This window comes from Lepidochelys olivacea (assembly GCF_965140295.1).
Source record: "Lepidochelys olivacea isolate rLepOli2 genome assembly, chromosome: 21".
In the NCBI taxonomy this organism is placed as follows: Eukaryota; Metazoa; Chordata; order Testudines; family Cheloniidae; genus Lepidochelys; species Lepidochelys olivacea.
The window spans coordinates 7269611-7288011 of NC_140431.1; the positions used below are offsets into that span (position 1 = coordinate 7269611).

At 44.6% G+C, this 18401-nt stretch overlaps 1 protein-coding gene across 12 annotated transcripts in view; it reads right to left on the minus strand.

Annotated features, from left to right (window-relative positions):
- Nucleotides 1–18401, minus strand: part of NFASC (neurofascin) — a 184088-nt gene that overhangs the window by 94173 nt on the left and 71514 nt on the right. For 10 of the 12 annotated variants that reach the window (XM_084611012.1, XM_084611011.1, XM_084611010.1 and 7 more), the window contains 5 exons: nt 11406–11590; nt 4527–4544; nt 2126–2231; nt 1449–1645; nt 449–571 (listed from right to left, as the gene is read on the minus strand). In XM_084611012.1, coding sequence (XP_084467138.1) covers nt 449–571; nt 1449–1645; nt 2126–2231; nt 4527–4544; nt 11406–11499 — 538 coding nt within the window. In that variant the 5' untranslated portion in view covers nt 11500–11590. The remainder of the gene's footprint in view (nt 1–448; nt 572–1448; nt 1646–2125; nt 2232–4526; nt 4545–11405; nt 11591–18401) is intronic. The other 2 variants (XM_084611015.1, XM_084611014.1) reach the window with 1 other exon arrangement.

Below are 18401 nucleotides of genomic sequence, written 5' to 3' on the forward strand. Positions count from 1 at the left end.
CCACCACTTTCAGTAAGTGATTCCAATGGTTAATTACCCACACTGTTAAAAACGTGCACCTTATTTCTAGTCTGAATTTGTCCAGCTTCAGCTCCCAGCCAATCCCTCCCCTCCTTTCCATTCCAACCTTTTTAAAACCTGTGAACCACAAAGTGGCTAAAAACTCATGCCATGATCTAACCCCCACAATTCCTGCCTGCAGAGGAGGGTGGGTTGGGACATGATTTTCTCACCAGTTTGTGGGTCACAGGACAAAACAAAACAAAAAATAGGACATTGAGAACACTTGGGCTACGCCAGAAAGCATCAGCTCTGCTGTAATTAAAACGGGGGCGGGGGGAGGTTGAAGTTCTGCATTAAAATACATATTGCGATCGGTCAAAAGATTTCCCTCACTGAAATGAACAGTTCAGGGAGCCTTGGCCACCCAACCACTGTCCTAACTTACAGCTGCTCATCCAGAAGATAACAGGAGGTGGCAGCCCAGGGGGTGGGTTGCATTTTAAAGTCAGTGGGGATCCTTCATCGATCTCTACGAGGTCCAAATGTTCCTTTGGCCACAAGGGAGACCCTGCAATCAGAAGATGTGAGAGACATAGCAGACATTGAGCTGAAGGGAATACACTGGGAGAGATTTGTTTTTTAAATCACATTGCCCTCTCCGAGGACCTGGCCTGGTTTCAGTGGAAAGGCCCTGATGCAATTTTATTTTTATACACACAGGTTTCTTGCAGGGTCCATGTGTTCCTGCTCCATAATGATATTTCACCCTCCGAAAACTACTTATATTGGAGGGTCTCTCAGTGTTGTACAAACATGACTAATGAATTAAGCTTCACGACAACGTCCTCTGTACGGCGGGCGTTATTACCCCTATATTACATATGGGGAAACTGGGGCATAGAGAGGCAAAGTGACTTGGGCATGGTCGCAGAGCAGGTTAGTGGCATAGAAGGGAAGAGTCTCCTGATTCTCTGTTCTGCTTCCTAGCCAGCAGACTATGTGGCCTCCTCTAGCAGCTGAGATTGCTATCTACTGTGATCAGCTACAATTGTTGTTTGTGTGTCTGATGCGCCCAGATGCCACAGTGGCAGGTCCATTAGAAGTTACACAGGATACAGTTATTGTAGTTGGGTTGTTGGATACAGGAGTGGGAGGGAAGGAAAAGAAGATCAGCCTATCAGCCAATGCAGGTAATGGGTATTTTATCACCACTATACATCTCTAGTCTGTTTGCAAGGCTGAATTAATAAAATGAAACAGATACACATACCACCAGATGTGAAGCCAGATGTGGCATTTGCGTGGCAAATATTTCCTTCCCAGCTTCTGCAAACCCTATGTCATGAAAACATTTTTTTAACCCAAACCAGAGCCACTCAACTACCTGAGGCTATAGACTGCCTGGCTCAGTCTTGAGAGAGGAGCGACAAGTTTGCATTACTCACTGGAAACCTGCAGGAGGATTTTGCTGGAGAGCGCTGTCCCGTACTGGTTTCGAGCAGAGCACTGGTATTCCCCCTCATAATCCTCCGGCCTTCCACCGCCACGGAAGTCGATGACCAGTGTCCCCGACCTGCGCTGCATCGAGACCTTCGGGTCCTTGGCCACATTGAAGAACTTCCCATTCCGTGTCCAAGAAAAACTGCCAACATTGGACATTGCATGTATTATGTAACCATGTGCCATGACCACATAGGAAGAGTCTTACTAGCTACAATACAGTTACATTTAATGTATGACCCATTAACTTTCCTATCTAATAAGAGAGACACGACATGGAGTTGGTTGCTCTTCCATAGAGTGTGCCAGGCTTTCGCCCCTTGTGTATTCCCACATTAAATCTATTTGGGTATTTATATGGCCCTTGTCACCATAGGGTCTAAATTCCATAGCTAAGTTCTGTACTGTGGAAGGTAAGGAGCCCAATTCTCTGCTGGTACAATGGAGCTATGCCAATTTACACCAGTGGAGAGTTTGGCCCGAGGTACCCAGAAAGACACTCTGTTGTCCAGTGCAAGAATGTCTTTAGATCTGGTTCCCCTTTTTGCTGACATCAGTAAACTTTTCCGCATCTCAAAAATAGCAGGACCTCAAGGTCATGAGAACTTTAAAATGCACTCACGTAGGAATGGGGTTCCCTTTGGCTTCACATTCAATGAAGATGTTATCCCTTGGGTCTACAATATAGTCCTTCACAGACTGCTCTGTAATCGTGGGAGGTTGAGACACTGCAAAGGACACAGAAAGAATGAGGAGAAACCCTTTACTCATCATCCTGCAATGGAATCCTCCTGGGAATTGAGACTTCCCCTGTGGGAAGTCACTGTTTTTATTCATTATCTTTGAAATTGCAGGGGTCAGTAGAAGGACCCTTCAAAACGTAAGAGCCACATATTTCTCATCTAAGTGACTCAAGCTCCCTGGTCAAGCAGTTCCCTGCCACCAGCAGGCCATCTGATGTGAACTAAAAATTTAAAAAAATAAAATAATCATCTCTTTATGAAAGAGACTGAACATGAAAGCAAAACTCAGCTAAGAGCTTTCAAAGACAGAACTCAAACGTACGTGTTTTACCTAAAAGTTCCTGCAAGGAACAATCAAGGTAGCACACATTCAAGAAAACTTCCATGTTTAGCCAGAGATAGTTCTAGATTGGTATCTAGGAGTTAATGGTTTGGAAAGACTAAAGAATATACCAATGACAAGTTTAGGGTCAGGTTCTGAACCATTATTCTATATTTAACATCAGTGTAGCTCCAGAGACTTCAACAGACTTATCCCTGATTTGCACCAGGATAACTGCGGATCAGACTCTGAACCCTAGCCTCTTACCCCAGCCATTGGAAATAGCTTAAAGAGGAGATACATGTTCATTACTAATTTGGTATATGAAATTGATCTGACATGCATGTTCATTATTTAGTAGGGTCGGCAAAACAGATGCAGTTCTCTTCCAAAACAGACTTTTAGCAATAACAATTCTCCAGAGAGTTAGTGTTTGTGTTGCAAGATTAAGGTTTTGCTGGGACATGATAGCCGCTTTATTAGAAGTGAAATCTCCTTAGAGCAGTGGTTCTCAAACATTCCCACAACATGATCCCCACATTTTGGATTACAATTTCCCCCCAATCAAAGGTCCACTTCCCTCACAAAAGGCTCCAACTCAAGGTTAGCTTCCCTCTCTCACCCCTGCAGAACATTTCTGAATCCATCTTCTCTTTGCTGCTATTCCCTGTAGCAGATCATCTTGCAGGGGACATTTTGAGCACATTTGTTTCGTTAGTGTCCGTTCTGGTTAGGCTTATTTCCTGCCCGCACACCCCTTATGTACAGAAAAGGAATTGACATGGGGCTAATTAAGGCCGGACACTTCTTAATCTGGGTTCCAGTGTCAGATGTAGTATAGGGGGCAGTGAATCTAAGGCAGGATGTAGGACAGAATACAGCAGAGTCCCTATCCCCTTCCCCTCAGCTAACACCACAACCTGGCTTCTTACCTTCCCATTCCTCTCTAAAGGTGCCAAAGGAGGGGGAAGAGCCAGGCTGCTTCGGAGCGGAGATACATGCTCATCTCTGAGCTAAGCAATGAGACATGGGCAATTCTAATGGTGCCCTTACAGAAGATCTGTTCCCCACAACCCAGAGTTCATGCCCTCTGCGCACACAGCAATTCAAAGGAGACACTGTGCACGCCAGGAGAACGGGTCTTCAGGCAGTTTTCAAATTCAAAGGCACCAACTGCCCACTGCTGAAGGGGAAAGAGTAGAGCTACGCTGGACAGGAAGGGGGAAGGTAGGGAGTTAGGTTGGAAGCAGACAAATGGTGGTAGGAGGATGGTGAAAAGAAAGTGAGAATCTCATTGCAGGATAAAATTGGAAAGGAGTCCTTATAAACCACCATTAAAAAGGATAACCTCTCTGAAGCTCTCCACCTACAGTTTGAGAACCGCTGCCTCGGAAGCTGGTCTGCTGTGTCTAGCTGTGGCCCATATTTGCAGCTCTGACCTACATTGAGAATCCACTCCTTTGCAAGAGCCATTAGAAGTATCTGCAAATTAGGGCATCAGGTTCCAGTCATGTACTGGCCCCGATTTAAAATTAGGAGCCAGACTCTGATCTAGTGTAAATCCAGAGTAACTCTTGTTAGAGTCAACGGACTTATGTTGGCATAATGCAGATCAGAATATAGTCCTAGGATGGGGCCCTTTTAGAGGCAGCACTGGGTTAGAATTGTTCAACCATTTCCAGATGTCTCAGTCAACTGGCCAATGTTCAGATGCAGTGGATCAGACAGTCTGAGGAGGCAGGGGTGTGGCCAGACTCCCCAAGCTCCAAGGAACAGCTCATGCTCTTAAAATCTCAATCTTGCAACAGATTCTGCTTTAGTGGATTCTGTTCCTGCCTCACCATCACAAACCATTCAAATTGCTCATGCTGCAGCCCCATGCATTTTGTGCCAGGCAACAACCTCTGCTTCCCACCAGTGGGACTAATGTACAAAAAACAAGTCATGGTAGGACTTACATTCACTCTGAATATTTGCTGTTAGTTCCAAAGTGTAAGCATTATTAAAAAAAAAGAAACAAAAAAAGGTTAATTGAAAAATAATCCAACAGATTACGTACACAACATGGCTATCGTAGGGACTACAAATATATCAATATCCAAACATGGCCACTTTAGAGTAAACAAAGCAATTGCCTTCTAGCCCACTTACCTTCATTTAAACATGGGAAAATCCCTCCATCAAAAACATGAGTCTTTCATATTCACAATGAGAATTACATGTTCACAATGAGAATTACGTGTCCCAGGCCACTTCCCTCCAATCTGCCTTTTAAAAACTGCCCGTGTGAAGTTAGTGAGGTTGAATGGTGACAGATCGGCAGCTCTGGAGACGGATGGGCTATCCTTATTCCTGAGATCAGTACAGAATGCACACTGCCAGAGCAAACGTCTCATCCCACTGCCACCAATATGCCCCATCCCAGAGTTGGATGGATCACCTTCAAGGATAAGAAAGCAGTTCAGTCTCTCTGGGCAAATTCCATCCTTGGCCTTGACTGCTGCGACTGCCAACAAGGGGCCACAGGTGCCGACCGTGGGGGTGGTGGTTGGTTAGAGAGATGCTTTTCCGCTAGGCACTACACTGCAAACCAATGACCGCCCATCAGGATACTTATCGGATAGTGGTAACTTGTGATCCCTAACCTTGGGCTTGAACTGGTGGCAAATTCAAAAGCCAGTTACTGAGCCCCTTATGCCAGCCCTCCAGGCAATCAAGGAGCTGATGTGGGGTTTAATAAGTCTTGATTTGGCTAACTAAGTAAAAGCCCAAAGCAACCCAGGCACCTGTCAGATGTAGCATCTGACCAAGGGATCATAAGGCATCTTAATTGCCATGGGAGACATCATGCCTAATGTACCTGCCTCCCCACAACCCTGCATTAGGGTCTGCCTCCAGGCACCAGTGTTTATTTCCAGAGCCGAACCATGAAAGGCCTGTTAAGCTCTTCATTTAGCTGTTTAAACAGATACTGGTAGCAGCTGGCTCTCTGCCAAGACCTGATGGACCACCGGGGCAGGGTGAAAGGGGACAAGGAGGCAGTTCCGTTGCCTGGTTGTAAGAGCTGAACCAGAAGCTTTCCCAATGTAAAGAAAAAGCTGAACACAGCAAATGGGGAACAAACCGCTGACTGGCCAACCAAGCATACGGAAGATACTGATTCCAAGCTGGAGGAAATGAGTGTTAGCACAATGGTCCATGGTAGGGTGACCACATGTCCTGAATTTATAGGGACAGTCCTGATATTTTGGGGCTTTTTCTAATATAGGCACCTAATTACAGCCCCCACGCCAATTTTTCACACTTGCTATCTGGTCACCCTAGTCCACAGACAACTTCCCTTCCTCCCCATGGTGCGTCACTGTTGTGCTGAGATGTGACATGTGCACTGTCCACACATCATAGCGGGAAGCTCCAGCTCCATATTCAGCAATGCCTGCACAAGACTTTGGTCTCAGTGAGCAAGAGTCGATAGAAGAAGGGAGCAGAAGGGTCTAGGAAAGTTTTTGTTTAGAAAAAAAAGTGGAAGAAAAATAATCCAAGCTACTCAATAGCAGGGAGACTTTTCCTTGTGATACACATGTTTTCAGATATGTTTGTAGAGCACCTAGCACGAAGAGGCACTGAACCCAGACTGACCTCTGGATACTACTGTAACAGAAGGTGAAAACCACACGGTTAATTTTAGAGGGACCTAGTTAGGCTTTTAAGGAGAGTCACTGATTTATTTGGATTTTAATGGTCTTGTTTTAGTTGCTTATCGTAACTTGTTATATTTCTTTACAAATTTTATTGAAAGCAATAAGCAGGTAAAAATAAAACAATATTAAGGCTAAACTATTATACTTTGTGTTAACGAAGGGTTAAACAATACAATTCTATTAACATTATAAGGTTAGAATTCATTTAAACTAAAGACAAGTATTATTCCAATATATGCTATGTCTTTTCCAACAAATAAAAATTAACATTGTCTATAATACAAAAACAAAATTGGTTTAAGAAAATTTGGAGGGGTGAGAAGAAGAGGTGCAAAAAACCATATTTTAAATTATAGAGCTATAGTTTGGTAGCGTTAAGACCCTTCAAGTGCCACAGTGGTTTATTAATTGACTGCATGAGCTATGCCTTATTGAATGGTTCACCCCAGGATCTCTAAATGCAGTAACGGAACTATTCTAATGCAGCTATATAACAAAAGACATAAACTTTCCTCTTTATAGTGCTTTGAATCTTCAAACCCCACTAATCTGTGTTTACAACACTCATCACACAGTAAGAGTATTATCCCCGAAATTACAGATGGGGAAACTGAGGCAGAGGGGGCAGTGACTTGCCCAAAGTCACAGCGAGTCAGTAATAGAGTTGGGAAAAGAACAGTCTCCTGACTCCCAGTCTGCTGATCTAACCACTAGCAAGCACTGCCTCCCTATTGCTATAAAGGCTGAAGAGTGAAATACTTTAACTCTCCACGACTCCCTTTGCACCTTCTTAAACTTGATTGCAATCTATGCTCAAGCTGGACACGCAACCCACTAGCAGTTGTGTTTGCAAGCTCTTTGAGAGGGAGTTTCCCAGTTAAAGAGGCATTGTCCCCATTTATGGAGATTTGCTACAATACACATCCATGCACCTGTGGAAAGAGCTTATCCCCTTGAAGGAGGGAAGTCCTGTGCAGTTTGAAATACACAGGGAATAAAGCTCATCTGCTGAGACAGCTTGCGATTTGCACACTTATCAGGGCCCAGCACAACCCAGGAGCAGCTGTGGCTATTTATGCGCCACCTGTTCGACTTAGTAAAACCTGTAACCTTTCAGGTTCAAGATGGGAGTGATGAATTAATTAGTTAAATCTTGGAGCTCAACAATGGGAAGCCACAAAAGGGCTAGCGAGACCTGATCACTGACTGGGTTAAAAGTGAGATTAAAACGCCAACTCCCCAGCAGCTCTAAACGTTTCGTCAGAAGGAGAATGCAGCTCACGCTTGACGCTGTCAAAGAGTTAAATGAAACTATTTGAAATGGACTCAGCTGGGTGGGACAGATGTTGGCAAGACCTTTAACTCCTGCATTGATTTGGGACGTCTCACTTTTGGATTTCATCCCACCACAAGTCACTGGGGCGAAGTCCAACAATGCTTTGAAGTTCCCTACATTGCGCAGAGTTCATTTGAATTTCCTCAAAAGAGGATAAATTAGGCAAAGACAGGCACACCCTGCCCTGGAGCCTGGCTTCCCCTTTGTTTTCTCATCTGGCTACATGCAGTCTCACAAAGGTCCTGTCTGAATGGTGGTTATGGTAGTAAAATATGGTTGTTGGTTTCAAACTCTGGTTTCAAACAAAGCATGGACAGGGTCAGAAAGGGAAATGCTGTCCCTCAAGAGTAGGGGCAGCCAGTGGGGTACCATTGGCTCTTTTCCTTGCTCTGCCAGAGGCACCATGGGCAAGGCACCTAGGGACCATCTACACTAGCAAAACCATCGTATCAGTGGGGTTGGAGAAGGGCCTGGTGTTATAATTTATTGTCCAAGGATACTTATGATAGATAACAGAGTTTGGCCCTGCCTGTATAGCTAGGACCAGAGTATATTAACAATCAGGGCAGTAAGCACAATTTGGCTATGTCTACACAGGCAAGATCAAACTGGCTTATGATACCATCCATAGTTTTGCTAGGCTAAATGGATCCTGTTCCCTATTCAACAAATGGCAACTCATTTTACTATCAATCTTAGGTATTTAAAGAGTGCCCGTCACCTTATTGAACGTAGCAGAGTAAAAAAATCATAAAAGTAAAACATGGCATTTAAAACTACCTCTGCTTCTGCACGTCTCACCAAGAGATGTCAATACTTTCCTTCCTCCCAGGCGGTGGTGTGAGGAACAAGCGATAGGCGCTTTAAGTTCCTTAGATGGGAGGTAGCCGAGAAACGGAAAGTAATATTCCACTGCACAAGCTATAAGCATTTCTCTCTACTTTTCTAGGGTCGCATTACACTTGACTAGGCAAAACGACTCCTTCCTCCATCCAAGGCACAAGGAACAGCAGCAGGAAGCTCTTTTAAAATCAATTACGTTTTGTCTGGTCATGCTGCTTCTCCTTCCGTTTCCGGGAGTTTACATTTCCAAAAGGGCTCTAAGTTCTTAACAAAGCCAGGCCTGATACGCGACACAATCAAACTGTGTGAGCAAAAGACATTCTCACTGTTGGGAACAACAAAGTGCAGCGTGCTTGTTACACCACCACCAACTGCAGCTACACAGAGTTTTTCATCCCAGATCACTCTGAATTAGGCGGAGCAGGGACTTGAGCATTGGGCCCGGGTCCCAGGCTAGGACCCTGTTCACCAGGATCCGGAAGGCAACGAGAGAAGAGTGTGCCTGTCCAACTCTCTTTCGCTCTCAAACCTTCCTGACGAAAACTTTTTCAAAACCGATACATTTAGATCAAAAAAGCCTATTTCACCACCAACTAGCTAGCATCGATGTACGTAAGACCTGTGTGAAAGCTCACCTGTGGGCGCATCCTTTGGAGCTCAGGCCCACATCTCTCCTTCTGAAACTCTCAGAAAGAGCAAACGTCCTTTCCATCCATCACGGACTTTTGTCCATTTAAAGATCCCATTACGAATTACCTTATCTGTGAATTCACTCCAAGCCTTCCTCATACACCTTGTCTCTCTCTTCTCCTGTTCAATCTCTCTCTACATCTAGGCTCTGTTTCAGCCACAGACTTAAGCATGTGACAAACAAAGCATGTAAACAGTCCCACAGAAGTCAAGACTGTCCCCATGCTTCAAGGTAGACACATGCTTAAGTGCCTTGCTGAATGGGGCCCTGCATTCACCCACTCACCCAGTTGGCATAAGAGCCTCATCCATTGCAGCTCCTGCCTCGTGGAGCCGTTCTACATCTTTCCACCTGTTTCCAAACTTTGCGTAAAAGCACCTCTCTTGCCCATAATTTTTCAGTCCCCCGCCCCTCCTTGGTCATTTAAGTCAGGAAAGCATTTGAGCACAGTTTGTATAACTAGAGTGTCTAAGACAGACCAATATTATACTGTCAAGGGTACAACCTCCCATCTCAGGAAGTGTCATGCTCCCTTAGCCGGAAGTTAGGCCTTGATAATACTGTGCCCGTCTATAACACTGTTCCTAAAAGGATTTCCATGTGCTTCAGAGTTGCAATGAATTCTGTGAGGGGGTGGGGTGGTTAACAACACCCCCTTTTACACAGGGGGAAACAGAGGCACGGAGAGGTTAAGTAATTGACTCAAGTGGCCGAGCCTGGAATAGAATCTCAGCCAATGTGGCCTTTGCTATACTCTAACCACTTAGACGACACTGTCTAGAACAGGACAACACAAGGTCAGACATTTTCTTAAGGTGGCTTAACAAAACCATTCAGCAGCAATTTCATTAGCCTGCATTTTTTCCCCATGTTTATCCTCCTGAATAGAATATAAAACCTGCCTAATAATTAACCCAAAATGGCCTGATGGAGGGGGATAAAAATTGAGAGATGTACATGCAACTTTCCCGATATAACCCAGTTTCCTCCTCCCGTTGGGACCAGACCTCTCTACATCTTGATGACAGCGTCTGCCTGAAAGGACTGCTAATGAGATTCTCTCCTCCATGAAGGAGCACCCCATACACAGTCTCCATAGTAATTGCCCATATCGTACATCTTCAGAGTCTCTTAATTATCAGTGGCATGTCAGCTACTGGCTGCCTTAACACAGCAGCAACCTGTAGGATGGAAGTGCCCTCATTTCAAGTAAAGCCCATTAGGGTGAATCCATATTTCTGCTGGCAATAAAGGGTAATTACAGAGCAGCAGAGCACCTAAGAATAGCAGAAGAGGATTCTGTGCACCTTGGTGAACTTCAAACACCTATCAAAGCCAAACAAATATGACAGGGTTTTCCTCAGCCCAAGTACAACACAAGGGCCTTCAATTAAGTGGGAATAAAGAGGAAACCTTCTTCTCCCCTGGTTCTCCTCTCAGCTCCAGCATGCTTCCTCCCTGACTGTCAAAATGAGCCCCACTTCTCACCCGTCTTATATCACACTAGGGAGGACAGTGTGTTACTTACCCTGCACATCTCTGCTGACATGTGCACCTTCACCTACTCAGAGGGAGAGGGTTATCCCCTCCTTCTCACCTATGGACAATATCTATACACCCTGTTCAACTCCTCTCCCAAGGCCATCATCCCTGTGGCAATTATACAAAGCAACACTTGCAAGTGGGCACAAGGGTCTTCCCATGTGAAGTCACTGCAGGACTGGAGCCCCAGGTAGCTTCAGGTCCTCCGCTAAACAAGGGCTCCAACAGCTTCAAAATCAAAACAGTTTAGCTAAGCAACCAAACAAACAGGAGATGCATGTTGGCACTGGAACAGGACTTTAGGTGTGGACCCTGGGGGGGAGAGGGGAGGGGAGGGGAGTCACTTGGACTCCTGTTCTTCCCTCTTTGCAACTACTCTCCAGCCGATTAGCCTGCAAAAATGATCAGCATCCTCATGGGACACGTTCCAGGAAAATGCCAGAAATTCTGCATGAATATTCATCTTGACATTATTTCTTTACAAGGAAAAGCTTAGCTTAGATGCAGCATTCACTGCAGTTTCCAATCTTTAGCCAATAAAGTTGCCTAAAGCACAAAGAGCTCAAGAGACTTGCCCAAGGTCACATAGTGAATGAACGGCTCAGCCCAGACTGGAAAACCCAGGGTCGCTCTGGCTCCCGAGTCCTTCGCTCCAACCATTACACCACATGGCTCCCCGAACGGAGATTTTTAGAGAAAGCTGAACATAAATCTAGAAACTTACGATCGAGGGGAACTTCGATGGCTCTGATGACATGATGAAGGTACAGAGCAAACACCACTCCTGAACAGGTTAGGAGGGACTGTTGCATTACCATTGTGAATGTTTGGATAGTACTATGCTTCCACTTTCCTTCACTAAGGCAGGCCGGCCTCTTGCCACAGTAGCTGTACTCCTCGGATTCTTAACTGCAAAATAAACACAAGCCACAAATTAATGAGCTGATTATAGAGCGCTCTGTATTCCTCGTTTTCTATTGGGGTAGCTCCTAGAGGCTCCAGTGAAAGATCTGAGTCCCATCGTGCTAGGCACTGTACATACACATAGTAAGAGAGGGGTTTTGCCCCAAAGGGCTTACAGTCTTAATATCTGAGTGCTCCAGAGATGTTAGCTCAACAGAGTCCTCTTGCATCTTCGCTGGCTCCCAGTCATTTGATGACATACAATCAGAATACTCGGAAAGATGTACATGAACTCAAGATTTAGAAAAAAGAACAGGAGGACTTGTGGCACCTTACAGACTAACAAATTTATTTGAGCATAAGCTTTCGTGAGCTACAGCTTATGCTCAAATAAATTGGTTAGTCTCTAAGGTGCCACAAGTCCTCCTTTTCTTTTTGCGAAGACAGAGTAACACGGCTGCTACTCTGAAACCTGTCAAGATTTAGAATCTAACCTATTCAAAGTGCTTTACATCAACAGTCACTATTTCACCTTCACAACACCCCCCCCCCATGAGATAGGTTAGTCACAACTTCCCCACTTTACAGGTGGGGGAAAGTAGACACAGGTCCAAAGCCACACCATGAGTCAGCGTCAGAGCCAGGATTAGAACTCTAGAAGCCCTGGCTTCCTGGCCTGTGCTCCATCAGATCACGCTGCTCCTCATAAATAATTTGATAGTCAAGGAATCCACACCTCCAATCTTGCAGCAGAATCCCCCTTTAATAGGAGTTGCCTAATCTGCTATAAGAATTGCCCTAGCCAGAGATAATAAAATACACATATTTAAAACCTGGAGCACATTTTAAAAAAATGCATCAATGATCAAATTCTGCTCTCCATTACAAGGGTACAAATCTGGAGCAGCTTAACTAAAGCATCCTCTCTGTATACAACCAAGGAATAGTTCCCAAAGATATACACTGAACCAAAAGCAGACTGTGCTCCTGCAATCGGATCTACACTGACTAGCCCTGATGCCTTATGCATGGATCCAATTGCAGGATCGGGGCCTTAGAGCACCTTAATGGAGTCACTCAGAAATACGGGGGACAGATTTTTAAGTGCTCAGCACCCACAAGTTCTAATCTGCACCAAACAGTTAAGCAGCCAGCAGCTCCTGCTGTGACCTTTATGGCTAAACGGTGAGTATTGAACTCTTGAAAATATGGTCCTGAGTATCAGATAGAGGATCATGCAAACTATCACTGTAGCATATGTCCACGGTACTTAAAATTCAAAACACAAGGAATGGTCAAAATCCAAAGTAAGAGAATTCCAAACACTTCAAGGAAACCATTCTGTTTGTACTCAGTTACTCTTTCGAGAAGTCTAGAGATAGTTGAATAGTGGCAAACAATTTTCACAAACCCTGACGAATTAGATACCAAACTCAGGTTTGTTATGTTCACAATCCCACTGATAATTTTCTTCACAAACATTCATCCTAATTCAACTCTGATCGGGAATAATACTGAGAAATCGGATATTCATTTCAGGATGGAAACAGGATCATCATGCTGTGCCTGGTGACTAATTGTAAGTTACTCAGAACTAGTGAATAAAGAAGCGTGAAACCAACAACTGTGTGAAGGAAAACCAACAGGATTTTTCTTCTTTAAAGGCTGAGTAAAAATACAGAAGATGCCTCAAAAAAAACCCCAAAACAACCCTTCCCCCTACCAAAACCCCTCAACCAACCACATTAAATAAATAAATAAAAATCCATGTTGATTTGTGAATATCAAAAAAGTGCTACATTTCACTGAAGAAAGCTATGCTGGGAACAGTTCGAAGCTCTAATGAAATCCCATGCAATGTACTTCAGCAGAGTTGATTGACAGTAACAATTATCCTTCTTCCACTACGCGGTGTTAATACCATACAGTATGTTACAAGGTAACAGGAAGATTTTCGGTCATTTATGGATCAAGGAAAGCTGAGCTCAGCTGTAGCACCTCTGTGTCAGGAAGCTTTCTGCTTTTTACTCAATTTTCCAGCTGGACTGGCCGAGCTACTGAAGGTCAAGAGACTTGCCTGGGGTCATGGCAGTGAGTCAATGTCTTAACTGGGAGCCTTCTGGCTCCTACTCCTTTGTTCTAAACACTACACCACATGGCCCTCTTCTTATCATGCTTATGACACACAGAGGAGTTTTACTCATGAGATAAATCCTGTCTTCCCTAACAGCCCTCTTACAGAAGTCAATAGGCCCAGTTCTGCCCTCTGACAGGCAAGCAGAGCTCTCAGTAACTCCAATGTGAGTTGTACAGATAGAGGGGAAGAAAGAACTGGCCCACCTGTGGTTGACAAGTATAAAGAGTAAGGGCCTGATCTTACTCCCATTAAAGGGGATGGAAAAACTCCCTTAACTTCATTGGGAGCTAAATCAGACTTCAAAACAGGAAAATCCTCCCCCTTGTGCAGAGGGCCAGCACAGGGGCTTATGCACCACTCCTATTTGGAGGACATAAGCAGTGCTTAGGCCTGGCACTGAACTGCTGCATGGGTAGAAAGGCACCCAAACAGATGGCGCGAAGCAGTGCTGCAGAGAATCTTGCACATATGCAACTCCTGCCCTGCAGAGGGGCATTGCGCATACTCAGTTTATGGGAGCCTTTCTAATGGTTTTTAAATGAGCGGATTTTAAAACCTGCTCCAGTTATGGCTGCTGCAGTTCAGAATAACTTCTACTGCTACACCTGGAACTGGCAGACTTCTGATTAGTGCTTTCTAGAGCATGCCCTCAGGGACATTTTGGGAATCAATGAAAACTCCTACAGAAACTAGGGGAAATTTTGCCTGAGAAGGGACTGAGCACTTCAAGGTTTGAGCCTTCACGGACAAATTTCCTCCTCTCCCTCCAGTCACACCTAAGAATCATACTGAAGCCATCTGGGTTGCCCAGATATAAATGGCGGCAGAATTTGGCTCAGCATAATAGCCATTTAGTTCTGCTTCATCTTCCCATACATAAGAGAGTCTTGTAAGGCACACAGGGTACATCTGAGAGATGCAACCATACACTGTCACATCAACAAATCCAACACCCTCTAGAGTTTTTGCAATGTGAAACATTTCAACCCCACCCGTGTTTTTTTTAAAAATCAGTAACATGGATTAAAAGACAAGGCAAAGGAGAATAAATTATCTTTTTCACAGGGCTTTCGTAATTCATCAGAGATTACGTCATGCCTGAGTTATGACGGTGTCTTTAATAGTGTTATAAATATTGGGCCTCAGTGGCAGATGTGCAGACAGTCCTCTCTTAGCTATTACCCAACATTAAGACAGGGCAGCAAATAGAAATAAGTCTGGAGATATTCTGCTATGTGATATTTCCTCTTTCTTTGCACAAGGTTTTTTTCCCCCCGCGTGTTACCAGATGAGAGAGTGGTGCAAGGGCAGGTCATTTGGCAGACAAGGAAAGCCCAGATTCATGATAGATAAATAAACTGCTGGATGCTGCTAAGACTTCAACTGACCCTGAATGTTGTAAAACACAAAGTCCATCAAGAAAAAAAAGGGGGGGGGGAGCGATGCCTGGGTTTAATCCACAGACCAGTCTCCCCAGGGAAGTGGGGGAGGCTTCATCCTTGGGTGAACTGAAAGCTAAACTGCACTGTCCTGGAGAATGCACCACAAGGAACAATCCTGCCACAGGCAAGGAGAGGATGACCTCTAATTTCTGTAGTTCTAGATACCATAACTAGCCGCCTGTAGGAAAAAGCAGCCGCGAAACAGAAGAATATTTATTAGCTATGATTAAGTTGATTTGCTAACTGCTTGCACGGGGCAGTACATGTGGGAAAACCCCACTGAAAAATACACACTAGGAAACAACAGGAACAGCCATGCAGGATCTTTCCATTCCCCTCACATCGCTGCTATCTGCTGTGTTCCATCAGCCTTGGTATTGCCTGATACCAACGTACTAGCCACTCCCACTGAAAGCACTCCTCCTTCCAACATAGCATGGGATTATTTGGCCCCAGGGAGCTACCACCATTTTCTCAGAGGAAAGCTCTCAAATGTAGGGCTTTCATAGTACTGTGCCATAGTCACCTATGAAATTCACCCCTTCTGCAGAGATCTCACCACCTTCCCGGCTTCAGAAAAGGTGTTAAGAACATAACTGCCAGACCATACGAGACCCATTGTCCAATCGAGGCCAGTATCCTGTCTCAAGACCTGGCCAGCACCAGCAGCCTAGAGAGGTGTAAGAAACCTTGTAGGAGGCAGTGCTGGGATGACCTGCCCTCCACATCAGGTCTCCTCCTAATCTCTAATAAAGATAATCTTAAACCCTTAAGCATGAGGTTGCATAGGTCTTCCAAACTTTGTTAGCAGTAACTGTTACAGAGCTCACAATGAACAAACATCTGAGACCTACCAAAGGTCCTCCAGCAAAAAAAGAGAAAAATCATTCTCCACATGCCTGATAAGTTTTTTTTTTTACGGAACGGGAATCTCCCCCACCACCCCAGCATTCACTGCAGGATATCTTTACCCACCAAAGAACTAAAAACCAAGAAAAGCCCAATTTTAAAAAAGCCCTGGCAGGTCTAGCAACGCGCAGGTCTGGCGCCACCTGCGCAGGATAGAATTTCACCCTCAGAGCAAATTAAAAGGGAGTTAATTTGTAGGGCTTAATTTGTAGTGAAAGAGGTGCCAGGGCTCAAGCAATTTTTTTTTAACTTTCATAAGTGATGTGGCAAGCAGAGGTGCCAGGGCTATGAACTGCCAAGCCTAGAGGTGCTGGTGCTCAGCCCTGGCACAAATTAAGCACTGATTGGCCCCCATTACCAAATTGTTTATTAAGCAGAATGACAGTGGGAAAGTCCAATTGGATCAATATCATCATCTCACAGAAGATTAAACACTTAGGATTTCAAACACTCTTAAGGGAGCGAGGAGATGGACAGTCACTGGGATTCAATGGCAGTTGGGTATTTAAATTCCCTAAGTGCCTCTGAAAATCCCAGCCACAAGAAAAATGTTTTAAATTTTCCAAGTATGACAAGCATACTGGTCCCAATCCATTCCTGGTGTAACTCCATTGCTGTCAATGGTGATACATCAGCTGTGTTTGGCCCATTAAATGTCACATATACTCCCACCTCTGGTAAATTCAAGGCAGCGTGGTCTAATGGCAACAACACTGAACTAGGACTCAGGAACACTGGATTCCATTTCCTGCTCTGCTACTGGCTTGTTGGGTGACCTTCAGTAAATACTTCCCCCTCCCTGTGCCTCAGTCTTCACATCTGCACAATGGGGATAATGATGCTGACCTCTTTTATAAAAAGTGCTTCGAGATCTGAAAGCACTAGGTAAGAGCCAGGGATTTTCAGTACAGCACTTCTTATGGATTTGTTAGGTTGTTCCTGTGGCAGATGCCTTGAAGATTTTAATGCCCCAATCCTGCAAACTGCTCTCCTTGGGTTCATAACCCGAACTACGCAGCGCCCGACTCACTTCAATGGGTCTCTGCATGGGTGCAGGAGGCCGCAGGAGGCAGACCCAGTTGCAGGGTCATCACCTAAATTTGCAGCACACAGTTGCTGTGTATCTGGGTATCTGACACTTATAAAGGCAAGTACAGATTCCACCTTCCTCTATTGCTAGTATGCCCAATTTTTTAAACAAGTCTCCCCATATCTGGTGGTTTTCTTAAAGCTTCAGCTCTGGGAGTCCTGTGATGATGAGAATCTCTGCTTACATTTAAAAAGTAAAAAGAATTGCTAGTCTTTGTGCTTGCAAAGCAAAGCTTGAGAAATATGAATGCTACAGGCTAAGAAATCAGAAGGCAAAAATACTCCCCTCAAATTATTGTTTAGATCTCATGATTTTTGGGGAGCTGGATTTATGGTTTTTGAACATTTGGGGCTGGCAATACTGCGGCCCTCAGGCCAGTGTTCTGATTCCATTATGAGCATTGCAACCCTATTCTCTGACTGCAGCTCTGCCTACACCAGTAAGTCCCCTCTGTGTCCCAATTCCACCAATCAGATTATAGATCGTTAAAGGTTTTTTATTTTGTTTTGTTGTTTAGTTTTGGTTTTTTTCAAGTCACGCTCAAGATTTATTTCCCCTTGTTTTTTCCTACCCCCCCCCTCCCCCGACGTTCTGGTTAAACTTGGATTTATGCTGGAAATGGCCCACCTTGATTATCATACACATTGTAAGAAGAGTGGTCAGTTTGGATGAGCTATTACCAGCAGGAGAGTGAGTTTGTGTGTGTGTGGGGGGGGAAATGAGAAAACCTGGATTTGTGCTAGAAATACCCCACCTTGATTTTCATACACATTGTAAGGAGAGTGGTCACTTTAGATGGGCTATTACCAGCAGGAGAGTGAGTTTGTGTGTGTGGTTTTTGGAAAAAAAGGGGGGGGGGGGAGAAAACCTGGATTTGTGCTGGAAATGGCCCACCTTGATTATCATACACATTGTAAGGAGAGTGATCACTTCAGATAAGCTATCACCAGCAGGAGAGTGGGGTGGGAGGAGGTATTGTTTCATGGTCTCTGTGAATATAATGTCTTCTGCAGTTTCCACAGTCTGCATCCGATGAAGTGAGCTGTAGCTCACGAAAGCTCATGCTCAGATAAATTGGTTGGTCTCAAAGGTGCCCCAAGTACTCCTTTTCTTATTGCGAATACAGACCGACACGGCTGCTACTCTGAAACCTCTCAGGATTTTCTGATCTAGCTCTAGCTAGCAATACAAACACTTGAAATAAAGAGTCATTGTGGGACTGGGTCAGAAATTGCACCA